A 14,078-nucleotide genomic window follows, 5' to 3' on the forward strand; every position below is an offset into this window, starting at 1 on the left:
CCAAAGGTCTGTACAGAATTCCATTTCAACGAACCGATCGTACTACCTACCTTTTCCCCAAAACCGCATGCTTCACAGAAGGACGCCACTCTGCATACTCTGGACATTCGGAGGGCTCTCGCCTTCTTCCTGGAAAGAACAAAACCATTTCGTAAATCCGAAAGGCTTTTTATATCCATCGCTGAGCGTTCTAAAGGAACACCTCTATCATCACAACGAATCTCAAAATGGATCTCGACATGTATAGTCAAGTGTCATACCTTGGGCAATAAGCCATTACGGTGCCCACCACGAGCGCATTCCACTCGAGCCACGGCCGCTTCTACAGCCTTTTTGAACAATGTCTCCTTAAGGGATATTTACCGAGCAGCAACGTGGTCTTCAGACCATACCTTTGCCAGACATTATGCAATCCTACCACAACTTAAACATGACTCAGCAGTAGCTACAGCGGTGCTCTCTACCACCGCTAAACATTGACTCCGGCTTCCTCCAGCCATATATTGAATACTGCTTTGTAGTCACCTAGAGTGGAGCACCCACGGGGACACTACTTGAAGAAGAAAAGGGAGTTACTCACCTCGTGCAGTAACGAGTGTTCTTCGAGATGTGTGTCCCCGTGGGTGCTCCACGTCCCTCCCTTGCTCCCCTCTGCACGGAGTCTAAATTACTCGGGTGGAGACGAGGAACTGAAAGGGAGGGGGTTGAGCTGCGCGCTGCAGAGGGCGGGAAGGGCTCAAGACTCCTTCTGAGCATGCGTGGCTCAACAGGGGGGAAACTGCTTTGCAAAGCTCTGATCTGCGGCTCAGGGCGACCCTTCACCTAGAGTGGAGCACCCACGGGGACACACATCTCGAAGAACACTCATTACTGTACAAGGTGAGTAACTCCCTTTTGCTAGATGGTGTCAACAAAAATACCAGACACACTTGACATTACATCATAATCTACATTACATCTTATTTAGAAAACACCGGACATTTATATTTTCTCATTTACATTTTCTCAATTCAGGGTCGGGGATGTGCACATGCCAGTGTGCCTGCTGGGGGATGCAGTCTACCCCCTACAGCTATGGTTCATGAAGCCCTACACGGGACACCTCAGCCTCTCCCGGCAGGCATTCAATGCCAGGCTCAGGAGGGCCCACACTGTGGTCGAGGGGGCCTTCGGCCGACTGAAAGCACGGTTTAGATGCCTCCTCACCCGCCTAGACCTCTCCCAGCACAATATTCACGTGGTGGCAGCATGCTGTGTGCTCCACAATTTGTGCGAGAGGAAGAGGGAAGCTTTCCTGCCAGCCTGGATGGCAGAGGCTGACCGCCTGGCTGGCCAGTATGCACAGTCCCGCATGGCTGCCAGCCGGGAGGCAGTTCAGGGGGCTGTCCGCATCTGGGAAGCCCTGTGGGAGAGCTTCCAGGCGGACAAGGACTGAAGTCCCCCCTGGCATGCCCCACTGGGGCCTGAGGCCTTATATTCATCCCCCACCTCGTTCTCCTTTCTCCTCCCTAACCCTCCTTCCTGATCTACAATAAAAACACCTGTGTGGCCACAAAAAAAGTCTTTATTTTACATAACTGGGGTGGGAGGAGGAGGGGAATGGGGGGGGGGAACCCTGGGAGGAGGAATCTGGAAGGGGGAGGAAGGGAGAGGGGAAGCTCAGGGTTGGGGGTCTTGCTGGCTCTCCTGTCTCGTAGCACCAGCCTGGTCCTCGGGAGCGGTGGAGGGCTGGGTGGCAGTGGGTGACTGGCTCATGGTGTGCCAGGTGCACAGTCTGCTGGCTGTGTGCTGGCAGGCTGGCAACTGGCACAGGCACTGTGGCTAGAGTCTGCCCCTTTAAGGACTCCAGGACTAGGGGGGGAGCAGACAAGTTTTCCTAGTTTGGCCCAGAGTGGCCACCAGGGGGAACTGGGAAGGGCTGGAGGCCCCCTAATTCGAAATAAGTGTCTACACAGCACTTATTTTGAATTAGCTATTTCGAATTAGGTGTTATTTCTCGTAGAATGAGGTTTACCTAATTCGAAATAAGGGCTCCGCTATTTCAATTTATTTCGAAAGAGCAGTTTGTATGTGTAGACAGCTATTAAAGTTAATTCAAAATAACATCTGTTATTTTGAATTAACTCTATAGTGTAGACATACCCTTAGAAACTAAAAAAAAAGTAGATTGTGTCATTAGTGTCATTACCTTTCATGAGCATAACCCACTTCTTCAGATGACTGGAGAAAAAAAAAAGACAGATCTCCTAAAAATATTACATCTTCCCAGCCCCAAATCAGGCTCAGTGAACTTCTGTGGATGTTAATTCCACTATTTTGATTTTTTTTTTTATTTGTTCACAAAGGAGAGAAACAGCAAAGGGAAAAGATCTTTCCTTCATCTCTTTATTTTCCTGTAACATACTTTTCTCTATACATAAACTCTCAAGAAAATATTAAGGTGTCACAGTCTTGTGTATGCTTTTTGCCCTGAATTGGAGTCCTATATTTTAGCTTTCTAACCAGCTTTTCAACTCATTCGATTTTTAGCAGCGATGCTAAGTGTACAAGAAAATATTTTATTTTTGTAACTACTAGCCACACATTTGGACATGCTCTTTCTGCATTATTCACAACACCTACAGCCGAATCTGTAACTTAGGCAACCTGGCTGGATACTGAGTAATGTCGTCACTGCCTTGACATTAAAAAAGATGTTTGCATCTAACAAAAGCTTGCGTTATGTGGGCATTTTGTTTGCTTCAAAGATAAAGGAAAAGCAGAAAACTAGCTTGTATGTCATATTTTCTCCACAATGGCAGATTTTTGTTTGTTATTATTTAAACACATAATTGTAAGGCCACAGATCTGTTGCAGTTAGTGTATTTAATTGTATGTGAATGTTTTAGCTTGTCAGGAAACCATAACATTACATGAAAGTTGTTTTGTTTCCTATTTCCTATGCTGATAAATAACAGTTCAAGTTTTGAGCCAGACTCTAAATATACAATTAAAGCAGACTGAAGGCCAGATGTTGCTCTCTGCTGCATGCATGGAGCAAAGGAAAGGAGGAGGAAAGATGCAGCTCTATGGCAACCTCCTCACTTCCCTGGGAGATCCCTATGTGAACCTGAAGCCCTTAGGGCTTCTGCAAGAATGTAGTCAGTGTAAGTGCTGGGGTGACATACTCTTTTGCTCCACTCCATTGCTTACGGCGAGAATACAGCATGCTTCCTTCCCCCTCTACTTCCTGCCACTGCCAGTGCGCCTTCTTACCTCTAAGGTGCAGAGAAAGAGTTCTCCCTAGCAACACAGTTGGGCTACGTCTAGACTGGCATGATTTTCCGGAAATGCTTTTAACGGAAAAGTTTTCCGTTAAAAGCATTTTTGGAAAAGCGCGTCTAGATTGGCAGGACGCTTTTCCGCAAAGGCGCTTTTTGCGGAAAAGCGTCCGTGGCCAATCTAGACGTGCTTTTCCGCAAAAAAGCCCCAATCGCCATTTTCGTGATTGGGGCTTTTTTGCGGAAAATAAATCTCTGCTGTCTACACTGGCCCTTTTGCGCAAAAGTTTTTCAGAAAAAGACTTTTGCCCGAATGGGAGCAGCATAGTATTTCCACAAGAACACTGATAATCTTACATGAGATCATCAATGCTTTTGCGGAAATTCAAGCGGCCAGTGTAGACAGCTGGCAAATTTTTCCGGAAAAGTGGCTGATTTTCTGGAAAAAGTGGCCAGTCTAGACACAGCCTTGATGTTTAATTTGAAATCTGCCTTTGTAGGTGCTTATAAAGGTCTCATCGCTGTAATATTTGTCAGATGCATGTTTAAAGCTTTTATTGTAAATCTGTAAGGCTACGTCTACACTGGCCCCTTTTCCGGAAGGGGCATGTAAATTTCACTAGTCGTCGTAGGGAAATCCGCGGGGGATTTAAATATCCCCCGCGGCATTTAAATAAAAATGTCCGCCGCTTTTTTCCGGCTTTTAAAAAAGCCGGAAAAGAGCGTCTAGACTGGCCCCGATCCTCCAGAAAAAGTGCCCTTTTCCGGAGGGTCTTATTCCTACTTTGAAGTAGGAATAAGACCCTCTGGAAAAGGGCGCTTTTTCCGGAGGATCGGGGCCAGTCTAGACGCTCTTTTCCGGCTTTTTTAAAAGCCGGAAAAAAGCGGCGGACATTTTTATTTATATGCCGCGGGGGATATTTAAATCCCCCGCGGATTTCCCTACGACTAGTGAAATTTACATGCCCCTTCCGGAAAAGGGGCCAGTGTAGACGTAGCCTCCATGTTCTGGACAGCTCCTCCTTCACAAAAGGGACTGAACATAGCCACATGGCTCAGAACTAATTGTATCAAGGCTCCTGCAACAGTTGCACCACAAGGAAGGTCTGGTAGATCTGGCACCAAAAAGGAGGGACAAGCATGATGAGTAGCCTAGGTGTCCTCCATATGTGTGGTTTGCCTAAGGAGACTCTGTCTTGCAGGGTTTCACAAGGATCTCTGAGGCAGCTTTAATGGGTGGAGTCAGTAGAAATGATTCGGTAGAAACTCTGGGTAGGATTTTCGAAAGCTCTCAGTCACTGACCTAAGTCAATGGGAGAGAGTTATCACAGCAGCAAAAGTGTTTCTGCAAATCCCACTCTCTAAGGTCAAGGTCCTAGGATCTGATTCTGCATTGCCTTGCAATTTTGTGGTCATTTATACCAATGCTAAGTGAAGAGAACTGAGACACAATCAGAATTGGTAGCATTAACACCCACTTTGGATTCACTTTCTATGGGTTTAAATAACACATTACCACACAGGACACAAGGTATTGGAGGACACAGCCTATGGAGTTCCAGGGGAACTTTTTCTTCTACGGTTTTTTTTTTTCATGGGAGGAAATAAGCTGTATTTTTATTGTTTTGCTTGCAAGGGAATTGAATCCAGTGCTAAAAATTCATGATTTTATCATGAAATATTTGACAGTTTTTCTTGAAACTTCAGCTCATGGAGGCATGTGATTATTTGAGATTCTTGTCTTTCATTAGGAAAAAAATAAAAGTAACATTCTAGCTTTTGTGGTGATGAAGTGTTTGAAGTAGGAATGTCATTGGTTAACTGGTGTAAGCCTAACTCTTACCATGTGATGCTTACCAGTTAACTGGTGGCCAGTCCAGGCCTGTTGTGGGCTGCGGGTGCTCTAGCCCAGCTGGCCCCATCATGCTAGGAGTGAGGGGCTCTCCAAGCCAACTACTGTCAGAGGAGCCACCAACTACAGCAGGCCCAGCCTGGCTGGAGCAGCCTGCAGCACTGCACCACATGCAGGAGGCTGCTCCATCTTAGCCAAACCCACTGTCCAGCTGGAGAGTCCTGCCAGCCATGCCAGAGCTGGAGTGGCCTCCTACAGGACCCCATTTAAGCAGTTAACTGGTTAAATGTTAGGTTTAAGTAGTTAACTGATTAAACGGGATTTTACACCCCTAGTTTGAAGATGTTTCAAACATGTTTCTAAAAGACTGAAAGAAAATGTTTTAATACGATTTTTGAACCTTCAGAGCTGGCCCTACTGTTCCTCTCAGTAAATGCAAAGCCGAATAACCAATGCACCTTTTGCAAATCATACTTGTCTTATTTCCACAGCTCCCTACTGCAGTGAGGTGTTTTTTCCTGTGTACAAAAGGCCCGACCACGCTATTAACACTATGCAGCATGCTCCAGTTTCCAACCATTCAGCCACGTGCAGGGTGCTGAGTCCTCATGACGTTGTCAGCTTCATTTGCCCACCGCCAACGATTACAAATGACAGCGAAACACACAAGGAAAGCTAGGCTGGGTCTGCGCCTCCCCTAAGCATCTCCGTCCTCTAGCAGCGCCACAAGCCGTCCTGTCAGTTGCAGCCGGGGTCCCCGCGTGAGGGGGAAGCGGAGGGCGAGCGCACGCTTGCAGGGGAGGGGCTCTGCAGCAATCTGAGCAGCCGGCGCCCTGCAGCCCGTAGGAAAAGCTTCTGAGCGCAGGGGTCAAACGCAGCCGCCCCTCTGGCTCCCTGCGCCGTCTGTAGGGAGGCGCTGAGAGCGTGGGGGAGGGGAGAAGGGAACGAAGCCTTGTCTGCGGCTCCAGCCTGCTCAGGAGGAAGCGGCAGCCGGCGATGGCTCAGGCTGCGGAGTGAGGGGCGCCCCGCGTGCGGCTGCCGGGCTCTGTCTGAAGGACCGAGGGATCGGCGGCTCCAGCCATGTCTGAGACGGAGGGCGGCGCGGCAGGTAAGAGGAGCCGCCTTCCCCTTCGCCTGCAGCCAGGAAGCCCCTGCCGGCCGGGCCCGGGCCAGCCCCTCCGCAATGCAGGAAACCCGGCCGGCCGGGCCCGGGCCAGCCCCTCCGCAATGCAGGAGACCCTGCCGGGAATGCGCACAGAGCTGCGGCTCGCCAGCACCTCAGCCTCTGCAGCAAGGGGGCCGGGCAGGGCTGGTGCAGCACCGTCCCGTCCGGGAGTGCACGGCCGCCAGCCTGCACCGCGTGCACTGGGCTCCCGGCTGCTGGGCGGAGGCGGGACGAGAGATGCAGGGGTTAGAAGTGGCTCTGTACCGGGCTTGAGCTGGCCCTGCCTCTGGCGAGCAGCGCTCCGGCCCCAGCTCAGGCTGCACGTTGCGGCTGGATCGAGCCCTCCGAGTGGCTCCGCGGCAGGGATGTGCCCAGCGCTCCGCTCCCGCGGGGGGAGGGGGCAGATATTGGCCTGGATGGGGTAGGGGTTCTGCTCAGTGGCGTATTGCATCAGCGAGCGGTTCCCAAGCGCAGCCGTTCTCTCCGGGCGTCCCCCCGCGCTGCTTCCAGGAGGGGGCCAGTGCGGCAGGGCGGGCGGGCGGGGCTGATGGTGAGAGCCAGGTGAGACAACAGTGCGGGGGGAAGTGATGCCCCCGCTGCCCGCATCTCCTCCCTGGCCCCGGGCTGCCCCGCAGAGCGGCTGCACGTGCGGCTGGGGCGGGACGCTGCTGAGTCAGCGGCGAAATCGCTTTCCCAAAGGCTAGTAGTGAATCCAACCAGCGCAGGCCTTTGTACCCGCCTTCGCCCCTGGCAGCTCTCCTCGCCCAGTATGGGTTCAGGCCCTGAGCAAGGGCTCGCTCTGTAGTTCAGGTTGGAACGCTATTGAAATAAAGGTAAAAGCAACTTAGACTTGTTGAGAGGCAGACCCGTCAGTGCATCAATCTGCCCCTGCGGCTGGTGATACCTCTGCCCTTTGGATCACATCATCTCCTTAGCATCCTGGAGCAGCCAGACAGCTCCTAACCTTAGGAGCCCGAGAGATCGCATACAAAGAGGCAATTTTGCAAAACCTTGTTCACGGGGGTTTTGACTACATAAAAGCAAAAGCTAGAATTGTTCTGGGCTCTGTTTTATCCAGCTCAGGAGGGTTCTATTTTTTTAAATTTGGTCCATTTGGAGGGAGGAATTGCATTGTCTATGCATATGTATATAAAGACTATCAGCATGCAAAAAATATAGCCAGCATAAGATACTTACTTCCTCTCTATGTGTGTGCAGGGGAGGTTTGCAAATGTTTGTAACTTTGAATTCCAGTCTCTGCACAAAAGGGCTGGGTTTATAAAGGGTCAGCATGTGATTAAGATGAGTATATTCCTGAATAAAATAATTCAACTGCAATGCACATGATACGGGAATGTCCAAGAGCATCCATTTTGAAAACTCTATTACAGAACATTGTTTGAAAAACTAGTTGAATCTTAAAAGATATTTGTTTTGGTTTGTATTTCTTTGCTTGCCAAGAGTTGCCGGGAACTCCAGTATTCTTCTTTTCCTCATATACATTTTTTTTTAAAAATAAAGTCTCTAATGATTTGTCTTTCTCGCTTGACAAAGTTAATTATAATGTTGTTATCGCTGACAGCTGACAAAAGGAAGAGTAGAAATCAGATTTTCCCATCTGTTAGATGACAGTATATTACATATTTTTCTGCATAGTTTATTGCAAATCTGGGGGGTTTAATGTTGAAATTATATGTTCCAAAGAAGAATCTAGGCAGGAAGGATTCTTCTGTAAGAAGGAATATGATGTAGCAAAATAACAATTTGTCATACCAGAAATGCTTACATCTTTTATAGTCTCTCTGGAACACTGAAACACTGGGAGGAAAAAAGGAATCTGAAAAAAACATACTGCCAAATGAGAGTACATATACCGGCAGTGCTAGGGCTGCAAAAACGTATCACTGTGTAGTGTGCTGCAAAAATGACACACACCTATGTAAAATAGCAAACTGCCGTATGCACCAGCTGTTAATCATTTTTATGGCTACAAGTAGCACAGCATTGCAGTATTTGCAGTTTGGCTAGCATAAGCATGACTAATTTTATTCATAGAAACTTAAATCTTTAATAATACTATCATAAGGAAATATAAACCACTGGCTAACATTTGAATTATACCAATTTAGCAGATATGTTTATTTTTTAATTTTTTACAGTACACAGTGAGATAAGATTTTAACCTGAATGTATAGCAAATTTTAGCCCCAATCCAGACCCTGTATTGCTTCTCCAATGATGCAAAATTTGCTTAAAGCCTAACAGGCTGCCAAAGGATCTGTCTACATTGGGTTTATGAGAAATAGGTCCTGTCAAACCAACTGAATTTTTTTATAAGGTTACAAGTTTGATTGATAAAAGTAATAGTGTTGATATATATTTAGACTTCTTAAGGTATTTGACTTAGTACAACATTTTGACTAAAAATGAGAGTGATGCAAAATTAACATGTCACTCATTAAATGGATTAAATACTGGCTAGCTGATAGGTCTTAATACGTAACTGTAAATATGGAATCATCATCAAGCAGGTGTGTTTCTAGTGGGGTCCCTCAGAGATTGGTTCTTAGCTCTAACCAATTAAACATTTTTATCAATGATCTAGAAGAGAATATAAAATCACCACTAATAAAGTTTGCAGATGACACAAGGATTAGAGAGAGATAAGTAATGAAGAGGACAGGTCACTGATACAGAGCAATCAGGATCCCTTTGTAAATTGGGTATGAGCAAACAATATGCATTTGTATCTATGAAGAAAATGGTAAACCATACTTACAGGATAGGGGACTTTATCCTGGGAATCATTTGGGCGTTGTGGGGGACTGTCAGCTGAACATGAATGAGCTCCCAGTGTGCCACTGTGGCCAGAATGCCTAATGGTATCCTTTGATGCATAAATGGGAATTTTAAATAGGAATAGAGATTATTTTACCTAAATATTTGGTGCTGCTGGGATATTGTGTCCAGTTCTGGAGTTCAGAGGTCAAGACCGTTGCTAAATTGGAGAAGGTTTGGAGAAGAGTAACAAGAATGATGAAAACATGCCTTATAGTGGGGCCAGGGAATCTTTTTTTTTCTATCAGGTGCTATTGACCCACAGAAAAAGTCAGTCAGGGCCACACACAGATCTGCAGGGGGCGTGGAGGCTAAAGACTTTCCCTAGGCCAGCAATGGGCAATCTCAAGGGTGAGCAAAGGGCCTCCTCAGGTAGGATCTGGCCTGCCCCTTCTGGGGCGGTCCAGGGCCACTTAAAAAAATTCTGAAGTGGCCTCAGTCAAAAATTATTGCCCACCTCTGGGCAATCTAGACTAGTGAGTAGGCCACATGAGTGGTTCTCCTTCATTTTAGTGGGCTGCAAGATTTTCATAATAAGATGGTCTCACGGAAGATGGTCTCACTGTGTTTGCGTACCTGGAATTTGTACAGTGTAACAATTGAACTATAGCAGCACTTTGGATGCAGAAGGAGCACATGGCTCTCTCAGTTAGTGGTGTGTGCAATGAGCAGGCACCTCACCTCATGTACCCTTGCTGTATATGCTGGCATGACTTCTTTGGAAATGGACAGTCAGTGCAAGCTAGAACAGCCTTTATGCTGCTCAGTTTTATGTAGGAAGACAGGACTGTTGCCTCAGGTGCATCAAATCTGTCCCAGTTAATGTAAAAATTGGCATTTGAATCCATTCAGTTCTCTCTCTCTGTCATTTTTATTTTTTATTTAAGTATAATACATTTTGGAAGATTTTAATGGACTCCATCATCCCCATATTTTGATCTTGAGTTTTTGTTTTGCATGATTTCAGGTTTCTGCAGATGAAGTCCTTGCCAGAGTTAGCTTCTGCTTATTGTTTTGAGTATGTGGTAGGGATGTTAACTAACGATTAATTTACTAGTCGAGTAGTTGATGGAATTTCCATCCACTACTCGAGTAGTCGATAGGCACTTTTGCATTCCTCCTTCGAAATGTACAAGAGCCCCCACTGGGTTCTGCTAGAGTTCTTTGTGGGGGTCAACAAACATGTGGACAAGGGGTTTCCAGTGGATATAGTGTACTTAGATTTCCAGAAAGCCTTTGACAAGGTCCCTAACCAAAGGCTCTTAAGTAAAGTAAGTAGTCATGAGATAAGAGGGAAGTTCCTTTTGTGGATTGATAACTGGTTAAAAGACATGAAACAAAGGGTAGGAATAAATGGTAAGTTTTCTGAGTGGAGAGAGGTAACTAGTGGGGTCTCCCAAGGGTCTGTCCTGGGGCCCATCCTATTCAACTTATTTATAAATGATCTAGAGAAAGGGGTTAACAGTGAGATGGAAAAATTTGCAGATGATACCAAACTGCTCAAGATAGTTAAGACCAAAGCAAACTGAAAAGCTTCAGAAAGATCTCACCAAACTAAGGGTATGTCTACACTACCCCGCTAGTTCGAACTAGCGGGGTAATGTAGGCATACCGCAATTGCAAATGAAGCCCGGGATTTGAATTTCCCGGGCTTCATTTGCATAAGCGGGGAGCGCCATTTTTAAATCCCCGCTCGTTCGAACCCCGTGCCGCGCGGCTACACGCGGCACGAACTAGGTAGTTTGAACTAGGAAGCCTAGTTCGAACTACCTAGTTCCCGCAGCACGGGGTTCGAACGAGCGGGGATTTAAAAATGGCGGCGCCCCGCTTATGCAAATGAAGCCCAGGAAATTCAAATCCCGGGCTTCATTTGCAATTGCGGTATGCCTACATTACACCGCTAGTTCGAACTAGCGGGGTAGTGTAGACATACCCTAAGTGATTGGGCAACAAAATGGCAACTGAAATTTAATGTTGATAAATGTAAAGTAATGCACATTGGAAAAAGAATCTCAACTATACATACAATATGATGGGAACTACCCTGGCTACAACAACTCAAGAGATAGCTCTTGGAATCATTGTGGATAGTTCTCTGAAAACATTCACTCGGTATATCTAGACTACATCCCTCTTTCGACAGAAGGATGTAAATTAGGCACTTTGAAATTGCAAATGAAGCCAGGATTTGAATTTCATGTGCTTCATTTGCATAATCACATCATGGCACTCTTTTGGAAAAGCACTATTTCAAAAGTAAAACCACAGTCCAGATGCAGTTCTTTCAAAAAGGAAAGGCTTTCTCGAAAGATCTTGTAAACCTCAGAAAATGAGGAGTACAGGATCTTTCAAAATGGGGCATTTCTGTCAAAAATGCCCTTCTAAACTGCCTGGTTTTTTTCCCAAAAGCCCCGTTTCAAAAAAAGCAGCTGCTGCCATTATGCAAATGAAGCACAGGATATTTAAATCCCCGCTTCATTTGCACATTCGATATGTCTAATTTACATCTCTTTATCGAAAAAGGGATGTAGTCTAGACATTCCCTCAGTGTTCAGCGGCAGTCAAAAAAGCAAATAAAATGTTAGGAGTCATTAAAAAAGGGATAGAGAATAAGACAGAAAATATCTTAGGGTATGTCTACACTGCCACCCTAGTTTGGACTAGAGTGGCTAATGTACTCATTCGAAGTTGCAAATGAAGCCCAGGATTTAAATATCCCGGGCTTCATTTGCATCTTGCCGGGTGCCGCCATTTTTAAATCCCCGTTAGTGCAGACTCTGTGCCTGCGCTACACGCGGCACGGAGTAGGTAGTTTGAATTAGGCTTTCTAATTCAAACTACCGTTACTCCTTGTGGAACGAGGTGTACCGGTAGTTCGAATTAGCCTAATGCAAACTACCTACTCCGTGCCGCGTGTAGCCGCGGGCACAGAGTCTGCACTAACGGGGATTTAAAAATGGCGGCACCCGGCAAGATGCAAATGAAGCCCGGGATATTTAAATCCTGGGCTTCATTTGCAACTTCGAATGAGTACATTAGCCACTCTAGTCCGAACTAGGGTGGCAGTGTAGACATACCCTTATTGCCTCTATATAAAACCATGGTGCAACCACATCTTGAATACTGTGTACAGATGTGCTCACCTCATGTCAAAAAAGATATATTGGCATTGGAAAAGGTTCAGAAAAGGTCAACAAAAATGATTAAGGCTTTGGAATGGGTCTCATCTGAAGAGAGAGAAAAAGACTTTGACTTTTCAGCTTAGAAAAGAGGAGACTACGAGGGGATATGATAGAGGTCTATAAAATTATGACTGGTATGGAAAAAATGAATAAGGAAAAGTTATTTACTTATTCCCACAATAAAAGAACTAGGTGTCACCAAATGAAATTTTTAGGCAGCATGTTTGAAACAGACAGAAGGAAGTTTTTCTTCACTCAGCGTACAGTCAGTCAACCTTTGGAACTCCTTATCGGAGGATGAGATGAAGGCTAAAACTTTAACAGGGTTCAAAAAAGAGCTAGATAGATTCATGGAGGTTAGGCCCATGAATGGCTATTAGCCAGGATCAGTAGGAATGGTATTCCTAGTCTCTGTTTCTCTGGAGGTGGGTGACAGGGGAGGGATCACATGAGGATTCCCTATTGTGATCCCTCCCTCTGGGGCATCTGGTATTGTCTGCTGTCAGTGGACAGTATACTGGGCTAGATGGACTTTTGGTCTGACCCAGTATGGCCTTTCTTATGGGGAAGTCCCACGTGGGCGTGCCAGCTTTGAAATGCATTTCAAAGCTGAAGCGCTCTCATGGAGCCTGGGGTCAGTGTAGCATTTCCCTAGAACATGGGGCAGCTGGAGAGTCCCCAGCTGATCCCGGGTTTCGTGGAAATGCCTCACGGAGCCCGGGATCAGCTGAGGAGTCCCCAGCTGACCCCGGGCTCCGCATGGTATTTCAAAGCAGCAACGAAGCATGGAGTCCCGGATCAGATGGGGACTCTGAGTCTCTCATTGATTCCAGGTTCCATAAGGGCGCTTCCGCTTTGAAATGCCATGCTCCCGAGGCGGCGTTTCAAACGACAGCATCACACAGAGCGGGTATGGGCTCCGTGCGGCGCTGCTGCTTTGAACTATGCCCGCCCCCCCCCCCCTTCTGCCTCTGTCTGATAGAGGCAGTGGGTAGGGGAGGAGGAATTGACTAGTCGACTCGACTGTCCAATAAGCATTTGCTTATCGGATAGTCGACTAGTCCTTAACATCCTTAGTATGTGGCTGTCAACTTTGATTCCAGTTAGGGGTTCTGCTGCTGCATTAAGTTCAGTATTCTGGTCTTTTCCTTCAGGGCTGTGCACAGCACCTCTCCTGGCCACATTACTGAATTATTTTCCACAGTTCCCTATGCCAAATTAAACCTCTCTCACAACCACTCCCTTTACGTACTCCCACTTTTTTTTAAAATCTTGCTTGCTGTTCCTTATTTTCTCTCCGGCTACGTCTAGACTGGCATGATTTTCCGGAAATGCTTTTAACAGAAAAGTTTTCCGTTAAAAGCATTTTCGGAACAGAGCATCTAGATTGGCACAGACGCTTTTCCGCAAAAGCACTTTTTGCGGAAAAGCGTCCGTGGCCAATCTAGACGCACTTTTCCGCAAAAAAGCCCCAATTGCCATTTTCGGAATCAGGGCTTTTTTGCGGAAAGCAAATCTCAGCTGTCTACACTGGCCCTTTTGCGCAAAAGGACTTTTGCCCGAACGGGAGCAGCATAGTATTTCCGCAAGAACATTGACAATCTTACATGAGATCGTCAGTGCTTTTGCGGAAATTCAAGCGGCCAGTGTAGACAGCTGGCAAGTTTTTCCGGAAAAGCGGCTGATTTTTCGGAAAAACTGGCCAGTCTAGACACAGCCTCCATGTTCACCAGTCAACCCCCCTCTGCCCATTCAAATCCACTCTTAAAACAGTTTTCTGC

General features: G+C 46.5%; 1 protein-coding gene across 6 annotated transcripts in view; it reads left to right on the forward strand.

Moving 5' to 3' along the window:
- Window positions 1-14,078, forward strand: part of HSPA12A (heat shock protein family A (Hsp70) member 12A) — a 220,886-nt gene that overhangs the window by 96,654 nt on the left and 110,154 nt on the right. Inside the window, exon 1 of one of the 6 annotated variants that reach the window (XM_089780199.1) lies at window positions 5,601-6,220. The exons of 4 other annotated variants lie outside the window; for them this stretch is intronic. In XM_089780199.1, the coding sequence (XP_089636325.1) occupies window positions 6,193-6,220 (28 nt within the window). In that variant the 5' untranslated portion in view covers window positions 5,601-6,192. Of the gene's footprint in view, window positions 1-5,600; window positions 6,221-14,078 lie in introns of those variants that run through there. One more of the 6 variants, XM_089780200.1, reaches the window with a different exon arrangement.

The sequence above is a fragment of the Pelodiscus sinensis genome, chromosome 8 (assembly GCF_052426305.1).
Source record: "Pelodiscus sinensis isolate ZL-2025 chromosome 8, ASM5242630v1, whole genome shotgun sequence".
In the NCBI taxonomy this organism is placed as follows: domain Eukaryota; kingdom Metazoa; phylum Chordata; order Testudines; family Trionychidae; genus Pelodiscus; species Pelodiscus sinensis.